We start from the raw sequence: 25,526 nt of genomic DNA on the forward strand, positions 1-25,526 counted from the left end.
CTAAAGTTTGACAAGATAATAGTATGGAACCATCAAAAATTATAGAAACGTTGGAGACGTATCAAGCATCCCCAAGCTTAACTCCCGCTCGTCCTCGAGTAGGGAAGTGATAAAGACTGAATTTTTGATGTGGAATGCTACCTAGCATAGTTGTCCTTTGTAACTACTTTCATGTGACATCAATAAAAAGATCCGTAAGATTCAAAACAATAGTTTGCTATTGACATGAAAAAAATAATACTTCAAGCAAACTAGTAAGGTAATCATGAACTTTCGAAATAACAAGGCCGAAGAAAGTTATCCCTATAAAAACATATAGTCTTGGCTATGCTCCATCATCCCCACACAACTAATTTAAATCATGCACAACCCCGGTATTGGCCAAGTAATTGTTTTCGCACTCTTATTTTCTCAGACCTTTTTCCACTCTCACGCAATACATGAGCGTGAGCCATGGATATAGCACTATAGGTGGAATAGAGTGTGGTGGAGGTTGTGAGCAAAAAGGAGGAGATGGTCACATCGACTCGGTGTATCAAAGGGCTATGGAGATGCCCATTAATAGATATCAATATGAATGAGTAGGGATTGCCATACAACGAATGCACTAGAGCTATAAGTATGTGAAAGCTCAAAAGGAGAACTAGTGCGTGTGCATCCAACTTGCTTGCTCACGAAGACCTAGGACAATTTTGAGAAAGCTCATCATTGGAATATACAAACCAAGTTATATAATGAAAATTTCCACTAGCATATGGTGGTGACAAAACGAGAGGCTCTCAATCATGAAGAACATTGTGCTATTATGAAGCACAAGTGTGGAAAGAAATAGTAGCATTGTCCCTTCATTCTTTTTCTTTTTTTGTTTGGGCACTTTGGTCTTTTTCCATATTTTTTTTGTGAGCAACTTTGGTATCTTTTTTAATTTCCTCACATGAGATAATGCTCTAATAATGATAAAATACAAAGTTTGACAAGATAATAACATGTAACCATCAAAAAATTATAGATACGTTGGAGACGTATCACGTCTCCCTCCTTCCTAACCGTACCACACACCCACCTAGCGAACAGAGCCGAGGTTCCCCCTCCCTCCCACCGCCGGAGCGGCCGACGAAGAGAGAGGGAATCAGAGGCGTCACCGGTGGCACGCAAGGGAACCTTGGTCGCCTCCCTTGATCACCTCGTGCGATCCTACTTTTCCGAGGGAGTTCGTGAGAAGTAGTAGGATCTTATTACATACTTATTACTATTGTTATTTGTCACTTGTTATAAATTATCTTGATATAAAATTATCTATCATTGTTACTTATAACATTTGCGAGAATAATTTGTCGAAACTGTTTATCATCTCTTTGACCCGTTTACTAAATGTGCTACGGCGGGCCGGGCGATTAAGACGATCTGGTCCGTTTCCGTATCGCTTGTGACCACGAGTGTGTATACCTTGGAAAAAAATAATCCCCAAGCTCCATTCCGATTTTTTTTTCTATCTCCCGCAGGCTGCCTCCCGTCCTCCCTTCCCAGGCTGTCGGCGGCGACCCAGCCCTAGCTCGCCGCCGAACCACCGGCGCCCCGCCCATCCCCGCCGCTCTCCGCTGCTCCTCCGGACCCTCCCCTCAACACCCCCGCGCTTGTCCGCTGTTTTTTGTTCGGATCCCGCGCCTCCCCGGTCCCTTCCATCGTCCTGATCCGCGCGCCCCCTTCACCCTTCGCCGACGGCGACGCCCTCCGCTGCTCCACGTCGGGATCCCGCGTCCTTCATCCGTGTGAGGGCGGATCCGCTCTTCACCGGCACCAGCAGATCTTCACCAGCGACAGCGAGGTGAGCTCCTGACCCCGCCTTCTGCTCGACCCTAGCTCCATGGCCGGCTCGGTTTTGACAAACAGCAACAGTTTTGTAATAATTTGCTGTGATATTGTTGTATGACTTTTGGTTTGAAATCGACGACCGAGTACACTTGTTGTATGATTTTGTTGGTTCAGTGTTTTGTAATGCCAAAGATTCTCATGATCATTCAATATTCGGCATATCATTGTACTGTGACATTTGTGCTATTTAAATCTGTATCCACTTGAAATATTTGCAGTGTTCCCTTGTGGCGAAATTTGTACTATTTGAATATGTTGGGTACATATATTTGCAAAGTGCACTTGCAACCTTGCCCGTACAACTTTGTCTGTCCGACACCAATGGTTGTTCATTGAGAAAAACTCTGTAATATACAGAGGGGGTGGAGCTGGCGGCCGAATGTTTTGCCAAATTCCAAAATGGAAAGTGGAGTGGAGATTTTAGAATTATGAGGAGTGGAGGGTTGCTGAACTGCCTGTTAGTCTGCTCCTATTCGTAGATGGTAGGAAAATTTCTGCTTTGTGTCTTTTGCTGTTCTAAATCCTGCAGATTGTTGAGGTTGAGCAGTTTCTTTTTTAGTTTGATGGATGTCCATCTTACAATAACTAATTGGTCAGATTCGTTAGCTTGTAGGATTGATTTTGTTAGAATGGGCTCATTTTTGTGTGGGACCGATTGGCACAACAGTTAATCATCGCGGCTTTGTTTATATGCAAGAGAGCCCACATGTGAGCATTACCTGCACCTTGTCGTTTTGAACGGACCAGATCCATGCTGCTTGTCCTGTTGCATCTTTACTTGCACTACTGGCCTGTCTTGAATCATGCAGCTTGCTTCTGATCGAACCTATGCTATGGCATAAATGTGGGCCAAACTCTGCATGGTGTACACAAGGATTTAAAATTTCTTCATAACTATAGGCAGTTTATTAATCCAGCCGAACAGGTAGTAACATTTAAAGTGGTAATCTAAGGCCTCTTCCAATGCGAAGGTGCTTACATGAGGTGCTAAGCACATTAAAAAGTGTAGCAACTAAAGCCCCCAATGCATCCGTGTTTAACTTGTTGCTAAACATCCTTCATTTAATGATTTTGCAACTAAAGTTGTTCATGCATTGGTGGGCTTCTTTCATTTAAGTGTTTTGCCTAGGTTCATGCACTTAGCGTTGTTTCTTCCTGGGGTCACCACACTCATCTTTTTCCTATTAATTAGCTTGCCACATCGGCTTCTTTGCCTACATGACAGCCTTAGCACCTGTATAAGGTTGATCATTGGGAGGGGCCTAACGTAGGAGGCTAGTCCAAAATCCCCACTTTTGTTAATAATTTATACTCCCTCTGTTTTGTATACAAGACCACTATATCGTTTTTCAGATACCAAGAAAACAAAACCAACTAATAAATAGCACAGTTAATTGTGTGGAAAACCTCCCATGTTCTTGGCTAATTAAACTTTTTGCATGTGGTGCCTCTTTCTCTATGGCTGCATGCAATGTTTTCACTAATAAGGATAAGCACCATCATACGAGGCAAAAATCTAATCAATTCTTCTCGGGAAGAGATAGTGGCCTTGTATAGATACAAATTGTATTTTTGATAGTGGCCTTGTATTTAAAGGCAGATGGAGCAGTATTTTTTTTATCAAACATTAAATATGGTGTGAAAATTGGATTTTTGTTGTAAAATTCAGTTTGTAGAACCTCACTATCAATACTTGTGTGCTGAAAGCTCCCACACAAGGTGTGGTCTGGGGAAGACAATTTCTGGATGCCTTACTCTTGCATAATAATTCTGCAAGGAGGCTGGTTCGAACCCAGGACCTCCTGGTCCAGGCCACAAGCGGAGAGACTCTACCCACCGCGCCATGTCCGCCCTTCTGTCAAACTTGTGATTTCACAGCTAATAAATTGTTCATTTGATGTTGCTTTAGATCAGAGTATTGTTTAATGTACTAAATATTTCATTTCTGTCTTCATAGTTGCTGAAGTTCAAATTGGGCAATGGATCTTGACACAGAGAATCGTCTAGCTTCATTACTCCTTGAAGAAGCACGGAGATTACAGTCCGAGGCTGACAGGGAAGGTGTTCATGCATATTTGCGGAAGCCCAATGTCAGGCATCGTCCAAACTCCCGGTTCCTCACAGCCACAGTTCGTGGAGTTCAACAAGGTTAGCATCATGTTTCTTTTACAGTATCCTTGTCTCCTTGTGTTGATTACCTGATCAAAGCAGCTGTAATCATGCTTTTTTACTGAAGAAAATGTTTTTTATGTCCTTGAAACCTTCTCATTAGGAGAATTCATCCAAAACTAATCACAACAATTGAAGGCAGTTACAAATTTGCAATCATGTAGGCACCACTTTAAATTGCTTCCTCTAACTCGGCGTGGTTAACTAAATAAGCATTAATGACTACTCCCTCTGTCCGGAAATACTTGTCTTAGGAATGAATGTATCTAGATATATTTTAGTTCTAGATACATCCATTTTTATACATTTGTGCGACAAGTAATTCTGGACGGAGGAAGTACTTTATAAGTATTTTTGAACTGGAAGTGTAAATTTGTGGGCGAGCACAGATGCTCCGCTTATCTCGTATGTTATTTCTCCTAGATCCATGGACGTTCTGGCACTATACCTTGTATAAAGATCGGTATTTCCTCCTTCACTGTTGATCTGGCCCACACTGGTCGCTGAGTTATTGTGCTAGATACCTACAGATGTCTTCTGGCTCAGACATCGTTTCACGGTGGGCCATCTGCACCTTTCTCCATCATCCTGAGCAGTCCCATTAATGCAATCCATTTAGAAACTTCCATAAAAAATATCACAGAAACAAATTCACTTCCAGTAGCAACTTCCCCCTTCAAGATTCTTCTCCTACCTATATATGACGGGGGGATAACCCCGGGCTAGGCAAATTCGAGCACTTCCCCATCCGCCTTAAAAAAACAACACAGGGTGGCCTCTTCTCCCCAGAAGGCCGGTTGCCCCTGGCCGGCTGCGTAGCCGAGCCGGCTCGTGGCTGAGTCGTTCTCCATCCGGCTCGACTACGTCCCGCCAGCCGGATGGGTCAGCCCTAGTCACATCACCCTGACAAGCGCGTCAGGGACGCATCATCAAAGGCGTGGCTACAGTGGCCCAGGTACCGCTAACCTGACCGTGCTTGGCTACAGTAGTGGCGGTCGTACCACTGACCCTCGCCGACTGCGACCAGTCGAGGTGGCACAGTGGCAACACGCCTCCCATCCACTCCATTACCTGCCCCGGCGTGGCTACAGTGCAGCCGGCCGTACCGCTGACTGCAGCCGGCTGCCACAAGACGATGACACACGGTGCGGCCCGTATCACTGCGTGACGAGCACGCACCAATAGCAGCAACTGGCCGGCGAGCCCCGGCTCCCGATGGGACCCTGCAGCCGGCGGGCCCTACACGCGACATGACCCCTCAATCGGGGGCCCCCGTGGCCGGCTAGAGGTTGCCAGCCGGGTCCTGCCGGTACCTTTTATGCTTATTGCAAGCCAGGGGGTTGGCCTATAAAATCCCTTGGTATCGCCCCATGCAAGGCGTCGACCAATCACACACACACACACACCCATACAGGAGAGGTAGAGAAGGCTACCAGCTTCTTCCTCCTCCGTCGCACAACTCAAGGAGCACCATTGTAATCCCATTCGGTTTAGCAACCAAACCAACAGGACTAGGGGTGTTACCTCCCACGGAGGGCCCGGACCTGGGTACATCGTGTGTCTCACACCGCTTGTCCCCGATCCCATTTCCGGAGCCTGCCGGCGCTTACGGCCCCAACCACTCTCAATTTGCCACCCATGGCATCTGTCGTGAGAAAACGACGACAGTTGGCAACCACCATGGGGTCGTCCACGGCGATGACCGGAGTCACGCTCCGGGCGGGACCCTCAGCCTACTTTGCCGGGCGCATCGCGTCCGGACTAATCAGCACGCTTGTGGAGCTCTCCTTTGCGGAAACTTCCGTGACGCTCAACCCCGGCTTCACCTGCTCCGCAGGCCTCGCCATCGGTTCCTCCGACAAGACGTGCTGAGGTCACGCCTCGCTCGATGTCGGCGATCTCTGCGTGCTCTTCAACAAGCCGCGGCTCGACGCCGCGTCGACGTTCGACGAGTACCCCAACGAGGTGCTCAACTGCACCGATCCGCCATCCTTCGCAAGGGCAACCGTCTCGAGAGGTGCCATCGACCTCCGCGTCCTCGCGGAGGTAATGGCTACTCCTCCACGAGCTCCAATCGCGCTAGGGCGCAGGCGGACGCAACTGCCGTTGCGTCTCGCGCCAGGGGTGACGCGCATGCAACCGTCATCGTGGCTCGTCCTGGTCCTTTCCGATCCTCTCCGCTCCACTCTTCAGGGGCTGAGCACCCTCATCGCGCAAACGGCCAACCCGGCCGCAGCCACAACCGAGCTGGAGATGGCTCGCAAGCAGCTGCTCGCGGAGGCCACCTCCCTCGCGAGCGGCCGACGTTGGATGGAGTCTGCAGCTTGAGTACAACTCCGCCTATAGTCTCACCTCGGCTGGCGACGAGCCCAGCCGGCGCGGTGAGGTTCATAGCCGCGGCCGCGTAGTCGTCGAGATCCTAGGCGGCAGGCTGCCCACCTACGACACCCCTGCGGCCAACATGAGGGCCGCCCAAGTGGCCTACGAGGATTTGGCCACCATGGAGGGCGAGGGGCGTGGGCAGCAGGAAAAGCACATCCAAGACCTCATCATCGCTGCCAATTGCAGGAGGCTTGCCTCGACCCGACCCATTCTGGCTTCGAGTCTCCCCACCTCGAGGACGAGGACCAGCGGGCTGCCAGTGGCCGATAGCAGGCCCAACACTCTTCCTCCCCTCGTGGCTCCGGTCGGCGCGCCGATGGGAGCTGCGGCAGGCGCTCCCAACGCGGGATCGAGCAGCCGACAGTCTCCATCGGGCGCAATGACGCCCCCGAGGGAGGCGGCCGGTCAGCTCGCGCCTACACCGCACCTCCACGGCAAGAGCGGGCACGCTCGTCGGCTCCATCTGTCCGGGCCGAGCTGCGGGCTGCCAGTGGCCGATAGCAGGCCCAACACTCTTCCTCCCCTCGCGGCTCCGGTCGGCGCGCCGATGGGAGCTGCGGCAGGCGCTCCCAACGCGGGATCGAGCAGCCGACAGTCTCCATCGGGCGCAATGACGCCCCCGAGGGAGGCGGCCGGTCAGCTCGCGCCTACACCGCACCTCCACGGCAAGAGCGGGCACGCTCGTCGGCTCCATCTGTCCGGGCCGAGCTCATGGCTCGGCTCCGACCGCGCGTCCCCTAAGAAAGAACAAAGCCCGCCTTCGTCTCGACCGGCTGGGCCCAATCCGCCCTCCTCAAGGAGGGCCAGATCGGTCTGGCGTGCTTCGGCCCCCGGATTCACGAGGAGCCGTTTCCCACCGGCTTCACGCTTCCTCGAGACACTCCAAAGTACAACGGTACGACTAAGCCTGAAGATTGGCTGATCGATTGCACCATCGCAGTCTGCATCGCCAGGGGAAACAAGCTGTTGCGGTGCGCTACGTCCCCCTCATGTTGACCGGCTCGGCCCGAACTTGGCTTAACAGCTTGCCGGCCGGCAACATCAATGCTTGGGTAGACTTTGAGGAAGCGTTGGTGCGCAACTTCACCGGCACCTACAAGCGCCCCGGTGGTCCCTGCGAGCTAGCCATGTGCGTCCAAGCGGCGGACAAGCCCTTTTGCGACTACCTCACGCGTTGGATCGAGCTGCGTAACTCTTGCGAAGGGGTGCACATGTGCGTCCAAGCGGCGGGCAAGCCCTTTCGGCCATCCAATACTTCATCGAGGGTGAAGCTCATGGCCAAGGCGGACAAATACGCCACGGTCGACTCCGTGATGCGGATCAAGGTCACCGCAACCGGCAAGGCCACCCCACCGCCGGCTACCCCACGACCAGTTGCCGAAAGCCGGCGACAGCAGAACAACAAGCGGAAGACTGACCAGCCGGATCCCCGGTACGGGAACAAGCAGGTCGCTACCATTGAGGAAGAGCAACCGGCTGCCCAGGCCGCCAGCCAGCGCCAGCGAGCCGGAAGGGCACCTGGCAGCCTAAGCTCACCTTCGAGCAGATGCTCGACGCACCTTGCAAGATGCACTTCGGGGCGAAGCCGGCTACACACACGCTCCAGCAGTGCAGCTTCTCCCAGCGACTGGCCCGAGGTGAGGGCCTTCCGACCGCTCCACCTCCGGCTCAAGTTTCGGCTCCTGCGTCGGTTTCGGCGCCGGCTCCCCCCAACGACGGCCGCCTCCGCGACTAGTTCCTCGACCAGGACGGGGCCTATGTCGTCTTCACGAGTGAAGGCAGCGACAAGCACAACTAGCGATAACGTCGGAACGAGGTGGACACCACCGTGCCCTTGGTCCCCCAGTACATGCACTGGTCCGAGAAGCCGCTTACCTGGAGCCTGGCGGACCACCCGACCGTAATGCCAAACCCTGGCAGCTACGCCCTCGTTCTTGCGGGCTCATCTGCCGGTTCTCGCGGGTGCTGGTCGACGGCGGCAGTAGCATCAACATTCTCTACTGCGACACGTTGCTCAAGCTGGGGCTCAGGGAAAAAGACATGAAGCCGACCCGGACGGTTTTCCACGGCATCGTGCTAGGGCAATCCTGCTCCCCTAATGGCAAAATCCAGCTCGATGCCCTTTTCGGCGACAAGGCCCACTTCCGCCGCGAGCTGGTATGGTTCGAGGTGGTGGAGCTCAACAACCCCTACCATGCGCTGCTGGGTAGGCCGACGCTTGCCAAATTCATGGCGATCCCCCAGTACGCCTACCTCAAGATGAAGATGCCGGGTCCCAAGGGCATCATCACCGTAGCCGGCGAGTACAAGAAATCAATCGAGTGCGTGCGTGACAGTAGCCGGCTGGCCGAGGCGTTGGTGATCGCGGAGGAGAAACTCTCGACCGACTCATGGCCCAGGCCATCGAGCAGCCGGCCGTGCCGACTCCCCCGTCCTAGCCGACCAGCGAGGAGACGTTCCAGCCGTCCAAGGACACCAAGCAGGTGCCACTCGACTCGGTCAACCCGAAGCAGTGCATCACCATCGACGCCACCCTCAGCAGCAAATAGGAAGGCGAGCTCGTCGACTTCCTCCTTGAGAATCGGGACATCTTTGCATGGTCACCCAAGTACATGTCTGGTATTTCGAGGAAGTACGCCGAGCACAAGCTTCATGTGCGACCGGATGCAAAGCTGGTCAAGCAACCCCTGCGCCGTTTCTCTGAGAAGAAGCGGCGTACTATAGGAGAACAGATCGCGTTCGCAACCGGTTTCGTCATGGAAGTTTTTCACCCGGACTGGCTGGCCAACCCAGTCTTGGTGCTGAAGAAGAACAAAACATGGCGCATGTGTATCGACTACACTAGGCTGAACAAGTCATGACCAAAGGAGCCATTCGCCTCGCCCCGGATCGATCAAGTGATCGACTCCACAGCTGGCTTTGATTTGCTGTCCTTCTTGGACGCCTATTTCTGCTACCACCAGATCAAGCTGGATCCGACCGACCGGTTGAAGACCTCCTTCATCATCCCATTCGGAGCCTACTGCTATGTCACTATGTCGTTCGGCTTGAAGAATGCATGCGCCACCTTCCAGCGTTGCATGCAGAAGTGCCTCCTACCCCAAATCAGCAGAAACGTGCACATCTACGTCGACAACATCATCGTCAAATCCAAGAAGCACTTTAGCCTCCTCGACGATCTCCGGGAGACTTTCGCCAACCTGCGCGAGTAAAAGGTCCGGCTCAACCCGGAGAAATGCGTCTTCGGCATGCCAGCCGGCCAGCTCCTGGGTTTCTTCGTGTCCGCGCGCGACATCGAAGCCAACCCGGAGAAGATCAAGGCCATCGAGCGCATGCACAAGCCCACGAAGCTCCGCGACGTCCAGAAGTTTGCTGGTTGCCTGGCCTCGCTCAGTCGGTTCGTCAGCCGGCTCGGTGAGAAGGCGCTGCCCCTTTACCAGCTCATGAAGAAGACGACCAAGTTCGAATGGGCCGACCAGGCGGATAAATCATTTCGCAACCTCAAACGCGCCCTATCCAGCGCGCCCGTCTTGGCCGCGCCAGCCGAAAAGGAGCCTATGCTCACGTACATCGTGGCAACCACACGCGTGATCAGCGTCGTTCTAGTGGTGGAGCGGCCTGAGGAGGGCAGGGCGTTGCCTGTTCAACGCCCTGTCTACCATCTGAGTGAGGTCCTTTCCGCCTCCAAGCAGAACTACCCTCATTACCAGAGGATGTGCTATGACATATACTTTGCCGCCAAGAAGCTGAAGCAATACTTCCAGGAACACACCATCACCGTGGTGAGCACGACTCCGCTTTCAGAAATCATGGGCAACCGGGACGACACCGGCCGGATCACCAAGTGAACCATCGCCATCGCCAAACACGACATCCAGTATGAGCTGTGCACTGCCATCAAGTCTCAGACGGTGGCCGACTTCCTCGTTGACTGGGCCGAGACCTAATTTGTGCCGTTGCCTCCGGACTCCACGCACTGGCGCATGCACTTCGACGGCTCCAAGATGCGAACCGGCTTGGGAGCCGACATCGTCCTGTCGTCCCCAAAAGAGGACCAGCTCAAGTACGCTCTCCAGATCCACTTCGCCGTCTCCAACAATGTGGCCGAGTATGAGGCGCTCGTCCACGGCCTCCGACTCGCCAGGGAAATCGGCATCCGGCGAATCCTTTGCTTTGGGACTCGGACATCGTGGTGCAGCAAGTCTCTGGCAAATGGGACACCAGAGACGCCAACATGGCCGGCTACTGCTTCCTCGTCTAACAGCTCACCGGCTCCTTCGAGGGCTGTGAGTTTCACCACGTCCCCCGGGCGGACAACAAGGCGGCGGACGCAATGGCAAAAATCGGCTCCACCAGTTAGGCGCTCCTAGTCGGCGTCGCTCTCGAGTAGTTGCACAAACCATCAACCAATCCGTCTCCGGAATCGGCGTCGATCTTCGTGCCCGCGGATCCCTTTGGCTCCTTAGGCTCGGGGGCTCCGCCGGCTCCCCCAGCGTTGCCCCCGATCAAAACCAGCAGGACTAGGGGTGTTACCTCCCACGGAGGGCCCCGAACCTGGATACATCGTGTGTCTTGCACCGCTTGTCCCCGAGCCTGTTTTTAGAGCCCGCTGGCGTCCTTACGCCCCCCCCCCCCCCCCGCCCCCAAAAAAAAACTCACTCCCTTCCTAATCCTCGATTGTCCTCCCTGCCACCCACCGCAGATGTCAACTGCTGCCTCGTCCTCAGCTACCAACAAAATCCTCCCGCTGATTTCTTGCCGGGACAAGGTCATCAACTTCGTCTCTAGCACCCGGATCTACAAGTGCATCAAGAAAGATCCCTTGCCACAAATCTATATGTAATAACTCGACTATAGCCTAAATCTAATTCCTGCTAGCCTTATCAGTACATGCACTCCGTAAGGCTACGTTGCCGAGCTCGAATACCATCCCGTCGCCCAGCAAGACCAAGCTCAGCAGCCTCCGGTAGGTGCACATCAAGCTGCACCTTCGAACTGCTTCGCGTCTCCAATCTCCTGGTTCGCAATGGAAAAGTTGAGGAACTCTCTCCATCCCTACTAACCAGAAAACTGTTTTTTCTGTTCCATGAATTAGATTAAAGCAAACGTTACGAGCCGTGGCTCACCACCAAAGTCTCCAACGGAAGTAACAATGACTCGCATGCCCCACGGACGTCTGCCGTTTCCCTGCCCCACAGAATATGACACCCTTAATACCGCTCAGTATTTCCCAGGTAAAAGAACCGGAGCAGATTGCGAGACAACATTCAGTGGTGCAGATATAGTGACCATATATGCTTGGAGGAGAAACCCCACGTCCTTTTTTGAACTCATATTGCTCATTATATCGTGAAATTGAATTTTATTATTAAATTGACACTTGATTGTCCCCCCTGCAGCAAACCGTGTTGTGGAGGTTGATGAAATGTGGCGTGCCAGGGAGAAGGAACTTGAACTTGAGTCTAGGCTGAAAAGAAGAAATAAAGAGCATGGTGACTCTAGAGGGGAGAAACGCAAAGGTGACTCGAGAAATATGAGTTCCAGCTCAAAGATTGAAGAAGGAACTGCTTATAGTAGTTCTTACTCAGACCAGGATGTTGGTCTAGGGGACGATGAAGTTGAAAAGTTTCTGCATTCAAGGTTAGTTTAAATGTCTACTAGTTTCTTCATAGAACAAGCGGGCGGGCAATATATTGATCAACACCTGCCAGATAACTAAGAATTTCTCTGCTTATGACAAACTATTGATGCAAATTATCTACAGTATTATAGTCGTAGTATCACATTATTCTGTTGAGATTGCCATATCCTATCAGGTGATGTTTTTCAAGGGGAGTGTTATGTTTCACTTGCGCACATTTGCATCAGTTACATATTTTCATTTTTGTTGACAAAATATGTAATTTGGTGCTATGTTAGGGTAAAGCGAGGAAGAGGGGCCATTGGCTCTAGGATGGATGAACCTGGTCCATACCTCAAGACTTCACCGCATTGTCGAGACAGAGAACCTAGCCCCGATATACGTTTGGAAGAAAAATGGGAACGACGGGTACAAGGTCCGGAGAGGCCACTGTTTCTGAGATCTAAGTCTACTGATGATTCTTGGCATAGGGAAACATTTTTGGATAATAAGGCATCCAGCTCTTCTGAATCACACAGGAAGAAGGAAAATAAAAAGGAGAGGAAATCGGAGAAAAAAGAGAGAAAGGAGAGGAAAGATAAGAAGAAATCCAAGCATCACCACCGCCACCACCATCACAAAAGCCGAAGAAGGGAGTGATGTGCCCTATTACTTAACTACAATATGTACACAAGAAAGGGTGTTACTGAAAGCTGCTGCCAGCTGCTGCTATTACTTGTTCACTGGGAACCTATGTTGTAAATAAAACTCCACCAGTGCACACAAGGGGATACGGTTGGCACCGTGTCCCATGTTTAAACATGTCATATGTGTTGCTCGAGTTGAACTTTCTTTGCCTATAACATGACTTGACATCTGATGAAAGTGATCGATTTTGCTTTTGTGACATGATCAAAGGTTCACATTTGCAATGAGCAACCCCTGATCCACGAGGATTTGTTAGCTATGAGGTTTGATTCTGAGAACTGTCCACCACTGTTCCAGAGGAGAGATTTTAGTCGGAAATCATACAGCCTGTGCTTATTTCTGATTTGAAATGTCAAGTTGAATTGAGGTACAAGGTTCAGTATCAGGAGTTTGAGGTTTCTTGGAGTTGCTCTTTGGTTGTACCGTCGAATTTGTGCATATCATATTGGCTTTTCTCTCTGTCCTTTTGGTTTCTCGTGACATTGGTTCTAAAATGGATAAATCAGATTTCAAATTGATCATCCATGGCGACAAATAAAGCAGTACATCAATCGGTGGGGTCAAAATTAACAGAGCTACCAATATCTTTAAACCTACTCCCTCCGTTCCAAAATATAAGACCTTTTAGAGATTTCAAATACGAAGCAAAATGAGTGAATCTATACTTTAAAATATGTCTATGTACATCCGTATGTAGTTTAGAATACAATCTTTAAAATGTCTTATATTTAGAAACGGAGGGAGTACTTGGTAAATGCAAAAAGACTAGTCCTTTGAGGTGATAAAATCTATTGACGTGTTACTTGTCACGCGAAACTAAAATTTGTAAGGACATGACAGCCGTATGTAGTTTATAGTACAATTTTTAAAAGATCTTATATTTAGGAACGGAGGGAGTACTTGGTAAATGCAAAAAGACTAGTCCTTTGAGGTGATAAAATCTATTGCCGTGTTACTTGTCACGCGAAACTAAAATTTGTAAGGACATGACAGCCTCCTCACCTACGCCCATGCCATGCCTCGCGATGAAGAAAACAAGAAATAACTGTTATGTTTTTTCTGTTTGCATATGTATCTTTTCATTTCTCGTCATGTCCGAGGGCACACAATTAAAACCAGGGTTCCTATTCTGACGCCCCAACAATCACGGACAAATTCTTGGATACCTATTTGTTTTGGATACCTATCTGTTCAACCAATTGCATCTAGTGCATGCCTTGGATTCTCTATTACCTAGGAACAAAACCCACACGGGCGTCGGCTGAGCCATGAACCCTTCATCATGATGACGATTCGACAAATGGGAGGAGGTCCATAACCCATAGATATGCGAAGGCAAGTCTCAAAGGAAAAACACATGCAGTAAGGTTGAGGACAACAAGGAGAGAGTGGCTCATGAGAAATAACATCGCTAGAACATTGCCCGAGCCATCGACAAAATCTCCACTATATGACCTCCCATCCTTTGTGTTCTTCCATGCATAACTCGTGGTTATTGAGTCTCTCATGCACATTCAATCATGTCGACAACCCCTTGATCTCATGGTAACAATGACATAACGATAATGCTTTTATTTAGGTTTAATGTGGTGGTGAAGGAGGCTGGCCACATTAGGAGAGTTGCTCGAGGGGTGCCAAAAGGTGCTAGTCCAAGTTGTGGGTAGCCATTTGCTTACACAACATGGCTAAAAGCCGCATCGTAGTAAAGGAAAGGAAGAGGGTAGTTCCCCCCTCTTTGGCTCTTGTCCCTCTACATAAACTTTGTACACTCTCTATGAAATAAGTACGTCTAGATTCTATGATAAAAAGGCTTCCATGCATGTCGAAATTGCCAGAGTTTCAACATTTCAAATTCTTGGTATTAAAAAATATGTTTTTCATAACCTTAGAGAAATGAAATAAGGTTTGCTTATAATTTTGCGTGGAGAAATCTGACTCGTCCTTATCCTATGAGAAGAAATAAACACTTGGACATTAGACCGATAGAATTTTCATTGATGACGATGGGAAAGGAAAGAAACATGAAAGATCTTTAATCTAAACATATCCAAAGTCGGTTGATAAGTTTTCCGTAACAACAATCGATCAAAACTTTGTTTCTTGCCTATTCCGTATGCGGACAACTTTCACACCAATAGCAGTTCAAATTTAAGAATGAATACATGTACACATCAAGATAAGTCATCAATAAATATTTACCTTTTCCATCCCTTAATCCAACTAGAGATTGGAACATGAAAGATACTAGTATATATATGACCCCATATGTGGATATCATTCAAAGATTCACCGATCAATCAAACAAACACTCCAGTCTGCTACCACCACACCTATCCCACAACTTTTTCAACTCTTGTGTTTGAAATGGAGAATGTTGTATTGTTGATTGTTGGTGCTAGACCAGGAGACCTCTCAATAGCAGCATGCCTTAGCCAATTTTCAATTACCTATGTCATCCTCGAGCGTGAGAGCTGCAACGCTTCACTTTGGCGCAACCGTGCGTATGATCGCCTCAAGCTACATCTTGCAAAGGAGTTCTGTGAGTTGCCACACATGTCGTACCCAGTAGATGCACCAACATACATACCAAAAGCCTTGTTTGTGAAGTACTTGGATGACTATGTTGAGCGTTTCAATATTCGCCCGAAGTATCACACTAGCGTGGAGTCATCCACATATGACAATGATAAAAAATGTTGGTCCATTGTTGCAAAAGACATGACAAAGTGCACAACAATCAAGTTCACGACAAAGTTTCTCGTTGTGGCAAGTGGTGAGAATAGTGCAGAGAATATTCCAACGATCCCTGGACTCGAAAGTTTTTCTGGTGAAATCATCCACTCCTCAAGCTACAAGTCAGGAAAGAGCTACTCTCGCAAGAATGTATTGGTCGTTGGATCTGGCAACTCCGGGATGGAAATTGCTTATGACATTGCGACCCATGGTGCTAATACTTCCATTATTATACGAAGCCAAGTATGTACATGCATTATATATTTTCGTTGGGTATAGGGACACAATTCCTGTTATAGTTCCAACTGAAGGGATGCAATTTTTCTGTGTTATTATTAATAGAAAGTATTTCATATAATTGAAGGATGGGCTGTTTTATATCTCACACAAATAACTATACAACTGAAGGGAGTACAAGACAAAAAAAAGAACTCTTGAAAGAACATAATTCTATGAAATTTTATTTTATCATGCATGCTTCATAAGAGGTGTGACATGTTTTGTGGTTGCAGATCCATGTAATGACGAAGGAATTAATTCGGTTGGGTATGACACTTGCTCACCGTCCTCCACTAAATCTAGTGGATAATATCCTTGTGATGGCTGCAAATTTCATATTTGGAGATCTATCGAGGCATGGCATCACAAGGCCAAAAATGGGTCCAATGGCCCTGAAGTCAAAAACTGGCAGATCCGCAGTGATTGATGTTGGGACTGTTGGTTTAATCAAAAAAGGCATAATAGAAGTGAGTATATCCTTGAAATGATATAAATTTGTAGTCTATGCTGATTTGATATGCCAAATTATCAATAATTCATCTACCTCTTATAGGTTCAAGGGTGCACTAATAAGATCTTTGGCAACATAGTTGAATTTAAATGCGGTAAAAAAATCTCCTTTGACATGATTGTATTTGCAACTGGATACAAAAGCACGACAAATATATGGCTCAAGGTAATACTTTTGATGTTTGAATGTGTTTGGGTTTGTTTTCCTGGTGTAATGATTGTTAAATCAACTAACAAGCTCTATGTTATTTTTGAATCCAGAATGGTGAGAGCATGTTAAATGACAATGGATTGCCCATCAAAGAATATCCAAATCATTGGAAAGGTGAAAATGGCCTCTACTGTGCTGGGTTAGCGAGGAGAGGATTGGCTGGTATTGCAGCAGATGCCAAGAATATTACCAATGACATCAAATCTATGATAGGCTCCATGTCGAGCTAAATCATCTTCTACATGTAGTTTACTAGGGCAAGTGTCCTACTTGATTGATTTTTATTTATGGAAGGTTCATATGTGGCATGGATAAGTTGTACTGTTATACTATAATGAAGGGCTCTGTACTCTTATTGTCCAAAGAGCTTTGTTGCTTTTGTTTAACTTTCATTTGTCTATCGCATTTTTTACCTGAATTTATATATGCAAAAGCATGCACTTAGTACTGTATTATATATCTATACCAAAAGCTCCCGTGGCATGTTTACCCCAACAACCTACGATCGCACGAGGAGGTAATCACATCAGGCCCAGATTACTGCATTGTTCACTACATCGATTATAGGTACTTACTGTAGTGCTATTGAATCCTAGAATGGTATTAGTCATGAACCTATGTACCTACATGACCTAGTGGGCATATTACAAATCTTTAACAAAGGCTGCTCCCAGTTCTTCCTTGCTGCAAGCAACTGCTTAAAAATACTTTGGTAACACCATAATACTCACCTCGTCCGGAAATATTTCCGAGACAAGTTTTTCTGGATGGAGGGAGTACTACGTAATCTGGAGGAATGTTATATATGGTCAAAAGTTAGTGAGATTTGGCTGCTAGTGGAGAATGTTAACTGTATCACAAATAACATGAATAGTGCATTTTCCCGGTGTTTGAATTATCACAAGAACTTTACATGGTAGCGTGATAGTGAGCTAGTTAGCAAATGGAACTTAACATCAGTGTTACTGCTACTCTGAGATAATATATGCAATGTGAATGATGGAAGGACAAGCCATCATTACTGGCAAGTCAACATCCCATGAGGAGTTGTAGTTACCATTGGTCAAATCTATAACCTGTTAGTATGAGCATCGTTTTAGTAAGATAATGGGGGAAATTTCACAAGAAAAGAAATCAAAAGACACCGTTCGATATACATTAATTCACTACACATTGGAATTCGTTTGTATTTTGGCATGAGCATTTTACCTTGTTGGCGTGAGAATTGGGGATACAGTGGAAGAGATAGGAAAATAGTGTAACAAAATTAGAAACTAAAAGAAGTTCGAATTCATCAAGAAAAGAAACTAAAAGCAAATGCATATGGCAACACTAGAATCAAGGGAAGCCTATATATGGCAAAAAAGATCCAGTTGTATCTAGCTATGTTGACCAATTTGAAGCCTCCAAGAAAATCTGTAGAACCCTTGGAGCAATTTGTAAGCATGTTATAATGGCCCGTGTATCATAAATAGTAAATCATTAAGGTATCCTATAAGAGCATCGACTTCTGTAAGAGAGGGTATTTCAAGTACAAGTACAAAGGTGAAATAATATCGTGCTAACTTTCAGTCCCTTAAATAGAAATTCTACAGGTTAAGAAATCTGAAAATATTTTACCTACCCACTTCTCGCTGGAAGGTGGTGAAATTCTTCTAGTGTGAAGAGATGAAAAGAAGATAAAACTCCACATTCATAAACAGAAACTCCATGTAGTAATGCACAAGTAATTAGTATGTCAGATCTTAATTTTTTCAACGCTAGGCTACTCAATTTGATGTAACATGGAGTGCTTGATATCCAATTGCAAATGGTAAGAGTTGGATTGATAAACTTTTATATTCAACACGTGATCTATGCTTAACAAGTTGCATAGAGTAGCACTATCATATAGGAGGATTTTTGTTTCTTCATTGTTTTTTGCATAAGCAGCCCGGTTTGGGGAAAACTGACGAGATTGAAATTTGCTACGAAGCCAATTTCGTGCATTAATAATTACAAAAAAGATATAATTTCTTTCTACTCACACAAAAAATTAGTCCAAATCAGATAGAGACGAGAGAGGATACCTGCTCTGTAGCAGAAGGGGCCCAGGGAGCTCGCTCCTACTCAGTGAGCTTGAACGCAATACACATGTGTACAAAGGAAGACAACGGTGATGAGACATAGGAGCGCGCCAGGCGTCACACACTACAAGAAATATGCTCATACATGACGTTCTTTAAGATGTCGTTGATGAATTCGTCATAAATCTATGACGATTTCATCCGAGGTTGTCGTAAGCCGTTTGAGGGGATCAAATCTACATATAAATTACGATGATGTGAGTCAAAAAACGTTGTAACCGCATAAGATGAGATCGTCATAACTTTTATGACGATTATAATAATGTCGTAACATGTTCTAACTATGTTGATATGTCACTCGTGGGTCAATTCTATCCCACCTCATCCTAGTTTGTGAAGCAACCTACTATTCTGTCATTCCAAAAAATCTCGAAAAATTCTCATAAATAATTTTGATCATATATTCCTCAAATATGTGAAAAGGTGAGGAACTCTCTCCATCCCTACTAACCAGAAAACTGTTTTTCTGTTCCATGAACTAGATTAAAACAAACGTTACGAGCCGTGGCTCACCACCAAAGTCTCCAACGGAAGTAACAATGACTCGCACGCCCCACGGACGTCTGTCGTTTCCCTGCCCCACAGAATATGACACCCTTAATACCGCTCAGTATTTCCCAGGTAAAAGAACCAGAGCAGATTGCGAGACAACATTCAGTGGTGTAGATATAGTGACCATATATGCTCGGAGTAGAAACCCCACGTCCTTTTTGAACTCATATTGCTCATTATATCGTGAAATTGAATTTTATTATTAAATTGACACTTGATTGTCCCCGTGCAGCAAATCGTGTTGTGGAGGTTGATGAAATGTGGCGTGCCAGGGAGAAGGAACTTGAACTTGAGTCTAGGATAAAAATAAAAAATAAAGAGCATGGTGACTCTAGAGGGGAGAAACGTAAAGGTGACTCGAGAAATATGAATTCCAGCTCAAAGATTGAAGAAGGAACTGCTTATAGTAGTTCTTACTCAGACCAGGATGTTGGTCTAGGGGACGATGAAGTTGAAAAGTTTCTACATTCAAGGTTAGTTTAAATGTCTACTAGTTTCTTCATAGAACAAGCGGGCAATATATTGATTGACACCTGCCAGATAACTAAGAATTTCTCTGCTTATGACAAACTATTGATGCAAGTTATCTGCAATATTATAGTCGTAGTATCACATTATTGTGTTGAGATTGCCATATCCTATCAGGTGATGTTTTTCAAGGGGAGTGTTATGTTTAACTTGCACACATTTGCATCAGTTACATATTTTCATTTTGTTGACAAAATATGTAATTTGGTGCTATGTTAGGGTAAAGCGAGGAAGAGGGGCCATTGGCTCTAGGATGGATGAACCTGGTCCATACCTCAAGACTTCACCGCATTGTCGAGACAGAGAACCTAGCCCCAATATACGTTTGGAAGAATAATGGGAACGACGGGTACAAGGTCCGGAGAGGCCACTGTTTCTGAGATCTAAGTCTCCTGATGATTCTTGGCATAGGGAAACAATTTTGGATAATAAGGCATCCAACTCTTCTGAATCACAGAGGAAGAAGGAAAATAAAAAGGAGAGGAAATCGGAGAAAAAAGAGAGAAAGGAGAGGAAAGATAAGAAGAAATCCAAGCATCACCACCGCCACCACCATCACAAAAGCCGAAGAAGGGAGTGATGTGCCCTATTACTTAACTACAATATGTACACAAGAAAGGGTGTTACTGAAAGCTGCTGCCACCTGCTGCTATTGCTTGTTCACTGGGAACCTATGTTGTAACTAAAACTCCACCAGTGCATACAAGGGGATACGGTTGGCACCGTGTCCCATGTTTAAACATGTCATATATGTTGCTCGAGTTGAACTTTCTTTGCCTATAACATGACTTGACATCTCATGAAAGTGATGATTTTGCTTTTGTGACATGATCAAAGGTTCACATTTGCAATGAGCAACCCCTGATGCACGAGGATTTGTTAGCTATGAGGTTTGATTATGAGAACTGTCGACCACTGTTCCAGAGGAGAGATTTTAGTCGGAAATCATACAGCCTATGCTTATTTCTGATTTGAAATGTCAAGTTGAATTGAGGTACAAGGTTCAGTATCAGGAGTTTGAGGTTTCTTGGAGTTGCTCTTTGGTTGTACCGTCGAATTTGTGCATATAATATTGGCTTTTCTCTCTATCCTTTTGGTTTCTCGTGACATTGGTTCTAAAATGGATAAATCAGATTTCAAATTGATCATCCATGGCGACCACAGTGAAACTGGGAGAAAATAAAGCCGTACATCAATTGGTGGGGTCAAAATTAATAGAGCAACCATTATCTTTAAACCTACTTGGTAAATGCAAAAAGACTAGTCCTTTGAGGTGATAAAATCTATTGCCGTGTTAATTGTCAGGCGAAACTAAAATTTGTAAGGACATGACAACCTCCTCACCTACGCCCATGCCATGCCTCACGATGAAGAAAACAAGAAATAACTGTTATGTTTTTTTCTGTTTGCACATGTATCTTTTCATTTCTCGTCACGTACGAGGGCACACAATGAAAACCAGGGTTCCTATTCTGACACCCCAACAATCACGGACAAATTCTTGGATACCTATCTGTTTTGGATACCTATCTGTTCAACCAATTGCATCTAGTGCATGCCCTGGATCCTCTGTTACCTAGGACCAAAACCCACACGGGCGTCAGCTGAGCCATGAACCCTTCATCATGATGACGACTCGACAAATGGGAGGAGGTCCATAACCCATAGATATGCGAAGCCAAGCCTCAAAGGAAAAACACATGCAGTAAGGTTGAGGACAACAAGGAGAGAGTGGCTGATGAGAAGTAACATCGCTAGAACATCACCCGAGCCATCGACAAAATCTCCACTATATGACCTCCCATCCTTGGGTTCTTCCATGCATAACTCGTGGTTATTGAGTCTCTCATGCACAAAGACACCGAGGGGATCCCCTTTGTCAAAGCTTAATTCAATCATGTCGACAACCCCTTGATCTCATGATAACAATGACATCACGATAATGCTTTTATTTAGGTTGAATGTGGTGGTGAAGGAGGCTCGCCACATTAGGACAGTTGCTCGAGGGGTGCCAAAAGGTGCTAGTCCAAGTTGTGGGTAGCCATTTGCTTACTACAACATGGCTAAAAGCCGCATCGTAGTAAAGGAAAGGAAGAAGGTAGTTCCCCGCCTCTTTGGCTCTTGTCCCTCTACATAAACTTTGTACACTCTCTATGAAATAAGTACGTCTAGATTCTATGATAAAAAAAGGCTTCCATGCATGTAGAAATTACGAGAATTTCAGCATCTCAAATTCTTGGTATTAAAATATATGTTTTTTCGTAACCTTAGATAAATGAAATAAGGTTTGCTTATAATTTTGCGTGGAGAAATCTGACTCGTCCTTATCCTATGAGAAGAAATACACACTTGAACATTAGACTGATAAAATTTTCATTGATGACGATGGCAAAGGAAAGAAACATGAAAGATCTTTAATCTAAACATATCCAAAGCCGATTGATAAGTTTGCCGTAACAACAATCGATCAAAACTTTGTTTCTTGCCTATTCCGTATACAGACAACTTTCACACCAATAGCAGTTCAAATTTTAGAATGAATACATGTACACATCAAGATAAGTCGTCAATAAATATTTACCTTTTCCATCCCTTAATCCAACTAGAGATTGGAACATGAAACATACTAGTATATATATGACCCCATATGTGGATATCATCCAAAGATTCATCGAGCAATCAAACAAACACTCCAGTCTGCTACCACCACGCCTATCCCACAATTTTTCAACTCTTGTGTTTGAAATGGAGAATGTTGTAGTGTTGATTGTTGGTGCTGGACCAGCAGGCCTCTCAATAGGAGCATGCCTTAGCCAATTGTCAATTCCCTATGTCATCCTCGAGCGTAAGAGTTGTAGCGCGTCACTTTGGCGCAACCGTGCGTATGATCGCCTCAAGCTGCATCTTGCAAAGGAGTTCTGTGAGTTGCCACACATGTCGTACCCAGTAGATGCACCAACATACATACCAAAAGCCTTGTTTGTGAAGTACTTGGATGACTATGTTGAGCGTTTCAATATTCGCCCGAAGTATTACACTAGCGTGGAGTCATCCACATATGACAATGATAAAAAATGTTGGTCCATTGTTGCAAAAGACATGGCAAAGTGCACAACAATCAAGTTCACGGCAAAGTTTCTCGTTGTGGCAAGTGGTGAGAATAGTGCAGAGAATATTCCAACGATCCCTGGACTCGAAAGTTTTTCTGGTGAAATCATCCACTCCTCAAGCTACAAGTCAGGAAAGAGCTACTCTGGCAAGAATGTATTGGTCGTTGGATCTGGCAACTCCGGGATGGAAATTGCTTATGACCTTGCGACCCATGGTGCTAATACTTCCATTGTTGTACGAAGCGAGGTATGTACATGCATTATATATTTTCGTTGGGTATAGGGACACAATTCCTGTTATAGTTCCAACTGAAGGGATGCAATTTTTCTGTGTTATTATTAATAGAAAGTATTTCATATAATTGAAGGATGGACTGTTTTATATCTCACACAAATAACTATACAACTGAAGGGAGTACAAGACAAAAAAAGAACTCTTGAAAGAACATAATTCTATGAAATTTTATTTTATCATGCATGCTTCATAAGTGGTGTGACATGTTTTGTGGTTGCAGATCCATGTAATGACGAAGGAATTAATTCGGTTGGGTATGACACTTGCTCACCGTCTTCCACTAAATCTAGTGGATAATATCCTTGTGATGGCTGCAAATTTCATATTTGGAGATCTATCGAGGCATGGCATCACAAGGCCAAAAATGGGTCCAATGGCCCTGAAGTCAAAAACTGGCAGATCCGCAGTGATTGATGTTGGGACTGTTGGTTTAATCAAAAAAGGCATAATAGAAGTGAGTAGATCCTTGAAATGATATAAATGTGTAGTCTATGTTGATTTGATATGCCAAATTATCAATAATTCATCTACCTCTTATAGGTTCAAGGGTGCACTAATAAGATCTTTGGCAACATAGTTGAATTTAAATGCGGTAAAAAAATCTCCTTTGACATGATTGTATTTGCAACTGGATACAAAAGCACGAAAAATATATGGCTCAAGGTAATAATTTTGATGTTTGAATGTGTTTGGGTTTGTTTTCCTGGTGTAATGATTGTTAAATCAACTAACAAGCTCTATGTTATTTTTGAATCCAGAATAATGAGAATGGATTGCCCATCAAAGAATATCCAAATCATTGGAAAGGTGAAAATGGCCTCTACTGTGCTGGGTTAGCGATGAGAGGATTGGCTGGTATTGCAGTAGATGCCAAGAATATCGCCAATGACATCAAATCTATGATAGGCTCCATGTCGAGCTAAATCATCTTCTACATGTAGTTTACGAGGGCAAGTGTCCTACTTGATTGATTTTTGTTTATGGAAGGTTCATATGTGGCATGGATAAGTTGTACTGTTATACTATAATGAAGGGCTCTATACTCTTATTGTCCAAAGAGCTTTGTTGCTTTTGTTTAACTTTCATTTGTCTATCGTATTTTTTACTTGAATTTATATATGCAAAAAGCTACTGTATTATATATCTATACCAAAAGCTCCCGTGGCATGTTTACCCCAACAACCTACGATCGCACGAGGAGGTAATCACATCAGGCCCAGATTGCTGCATTGTTCACTACATCGATTATAGGTACTTACTGTAGTGCTATTGAGTCCTAGAATGGTATTAGTCATGAACCTATGTACCTACATGACCTAGCGGGCATATTATAAATCTTTAACAAAGGCTGCTCCCAGTTGTTCCTTGCTGCAAGCAACTGCTTAAAAATACTTTGGTAACACCATAATACTCACCTCGTCCGGAAATATTTCCCACACAAGTTTTTATGGATGGAGGGAGTACTACGTAATCTGGAGGAATGTTATATATGGTCAAAAGTTAGTGAGATTTGGCTGCTAGTGTAGAATGTTAAGTGTATCGCAAATAACATGAATAGTGCATTTATCCCGATGTTTGAATTATCACAAGAACTTTACATGGTAGCGTGATAGTGATCCAGTTAGCAAATGGAACTTAATATCAGTGTCATTGCTACTCTCAGATGATTTATGCAATGTGAATGATGGAAGGACAAGCCATCATTACTGGCAAGTCAACATCCCATGAGGAGTTGTAGTTACCATTGGTCAAATCTATAACCTGTTAGTATGAGCATCGTTTTAGTAAGATAATGGGGGAAATTGCACAATAGAAGAAAACAAAATACACCGTTCGATATACATTAATTCACTACACATTGGAATTCGTTTGTATTTTGGCATGAGCATTTTACATTGTCGGCGTGAGAATTGGGGATACAGTGGAAGAGATAGAAAAGTAGCGTAACAAAATTAGAAACTAAAAGAAGTTCGAATTTGTCAAGAAAAGAAACTAAAAGCAAATGCATATGGAAACACTAGAATCAAGGGAAGCCTATATATGGCAAAAAAATCCAGTTGTATCTAGCTATGTTGACCAATTTGAAGCCTCCAAGAAAATCTGTAGAACCCTTGAAGCAATTTGTAAGCATTTTATAATGGCCCGTGTATCATAAATAGTAAATCATTAAGGTATCCAATAGGAGCATCAACTTTTGCAAGAGAGGGTATTTCAAGTACAAGTACAAAGGTGAAATAATATCGTGCTAACTTTCAGTCCCTTAAATAGAAATTCTACAGGTTAAGAAATCTGAAAATATTTTACCTACCCACTTCTCGCTGGAAGGTGGTGAAATTCTTCTAGTGTGAAGAGATGAAAAGAAGATAAAACTCCACATTCATAAACAGAAACTCCATGTAGTAGTGCACAAGTAATTAGTATGTCAGATCTT

The 25,526-nt window shown here is 45.5% G+C and overlaps 3 protein-coding genes and 1 pseudogene across 3 annotated transcripts; all 4 read left to right on the top strand.

The window, feature by feature from the left end:
* Nucleotides 1-1,431: 1,431 nt before the first annotated feature.
* Nucleotides 1,432-12,950, top strand: LOC123410108 (nucleolar protein 58). The gene is made up of 4 exons (XM_045102996.1): nt 1,432-1,825; nt 3,830-4,020; nt 11,823-12,063; nt 12,343-12,950. The coding sequence occupies exons 2-4, from the start codon at nt 3,852-3,854 to the stop codon at nt 12,701-12,703; spliced, it is 771 nt and encodes a 256-aa protein (XP_044958931.1). The 5' UTR covers nt 1,432-1,825; nt 3,830-3,851; the 3' UTR covers nt 12,704-12,950.
* Nucleotides 12,951-15,076: 2,126 nt separating this feature from the next.
* Nucleotides 15,077-16,714, top strand: LOC123410109 (probable indole-3-pyruvate monooxygenase YUCCA10). Its single transcript, XM_045102997.1, has 4 exons — nt 15,077-15,727; nt 15,997-16,230; nt 16,317-16,439; nt 16,535-16,714. Exons 1-4 carry the CDS (start codon nt 15,116-15,118, stop codon nt 16,712-16,714), a joined length of 1,149 nt encoding a protein of 382 aa, XP_044958932.1. The 5' UTR covers nt 15,077-15,115.
* A 2,435-nt stretch (nt 16,715-19,149) lies between these two features.
* Nucleotides 19,150-20,488, top strand: LOC123408173 (annotated as a pseudogene).
* Nucleotides 20,489-22,420: 1,932 nt separating this feature from the next.
* On the top strand, nt 22,421-24,025 carry LOC123410110 (probable indole-3-pyruvate monooxygenase YUCCA11). Its single transcript, XM_045102998.1, has 4 exons — nt 22,421-23,047; nt 23,316-23,549; nt 23,636-23,758; nt 23,854-24,025. The coding sequence occupies exons 1-4, from the start codon at nt 22,436-22,438 to the stop codon at nt 24,016-24,018; spliced, it is 1,134 nt and encodes a 377-aa protein (XP_044958933.1). The 5' UTR covers nt 22,421-22,435; the 3' UTR covers nt 24,019-24,025.
* The last annotated feature ends 1,501 nt before the right edge of the window (nt 24,026-25,526 follow it).

This window comes from Hordeum vulgare, chromosome 7H, assembly GCF_904849725.1.
Source record: "Hordeum vulgare subsp. vulgare chromosome 7H, MorexV3_pseudomolecules_assembly, whole genome shotgun sequence".
Classification (NCBI taxonomy): Eukaryota; Viridiplantae; Streptophyta; class Magnoliopsida; order Poales; family Poaceae; genus Hordeum; species Hordeum vulgare.

Excerpts from the sequence above, each read along its gene's own strand:
- LOC123410108 (XM_045102996.1), top strand. The coding sequence starts at position 3,852 with ATGGATCTTGACACAGAGAATCGTCTAGCTTCATTACTCCTTGAAGAA. Across the intron at positions 4,021-11,822 it reads AGTTCGTGGAGTTCAACAAG|CAAACCGTGTTGTGGAGGTT; the intron begins GTTAGCATCATG and ends TCCCCCCTGCAG. Across the intron at positions 12,064-12,342 it reads GAAAAGTTTCTGCATTCAAG|GGTAAAGCGAGGAAGAGGGG; the intron begins GTTAGTTTAAAT and ends GTGCTATGTTAG.
- LOC123410109 (XM_045102997.1), top strand. The coding sequence starts at position 15,116 with ATGGAGAATGTTGTATTGTTGATTGTTGGTGCTAGACCAGGAGACCTC. Across the intron at positions 15,728-15,996 it reads CCATTATTATACGAAGCCAA|ATCCATGTAATGACGAAGGA; the intron begins GTATGTACATGC and ends TTGTGGTTGCAG. Across the intron at positions 16,231-16,316 it reads TCAAAAAAGGCATAATAGAA|GTTCAAGGGTGCACTAATAA; the intron begins GTGAGTATATCC and ends TACCTCTTATAG.
- LOC123410110 (XM_045102998.1), top strand. The coding sequence starts at position 22,436 with ATGGAGAATGTTGTAGTGTTGATTGTTGGTGCTGGACCAGCAGGCCTC. Across the intron at positions 23,048-23,315 it reads CCATTGTTGTACGAAGCGAG|ATCCATGTAATGACGAAGGA; the intron begins GTATGTACATGC and ends TTGTGGTTGCAG. Across the intron at positions 23,759-23,853 it reads CGAAAAATATATGGCTCAAG|AATAATGAGAATGGATTGCC; the intron begins GTAATAATTTTG and ends TTTTGAATCCAG.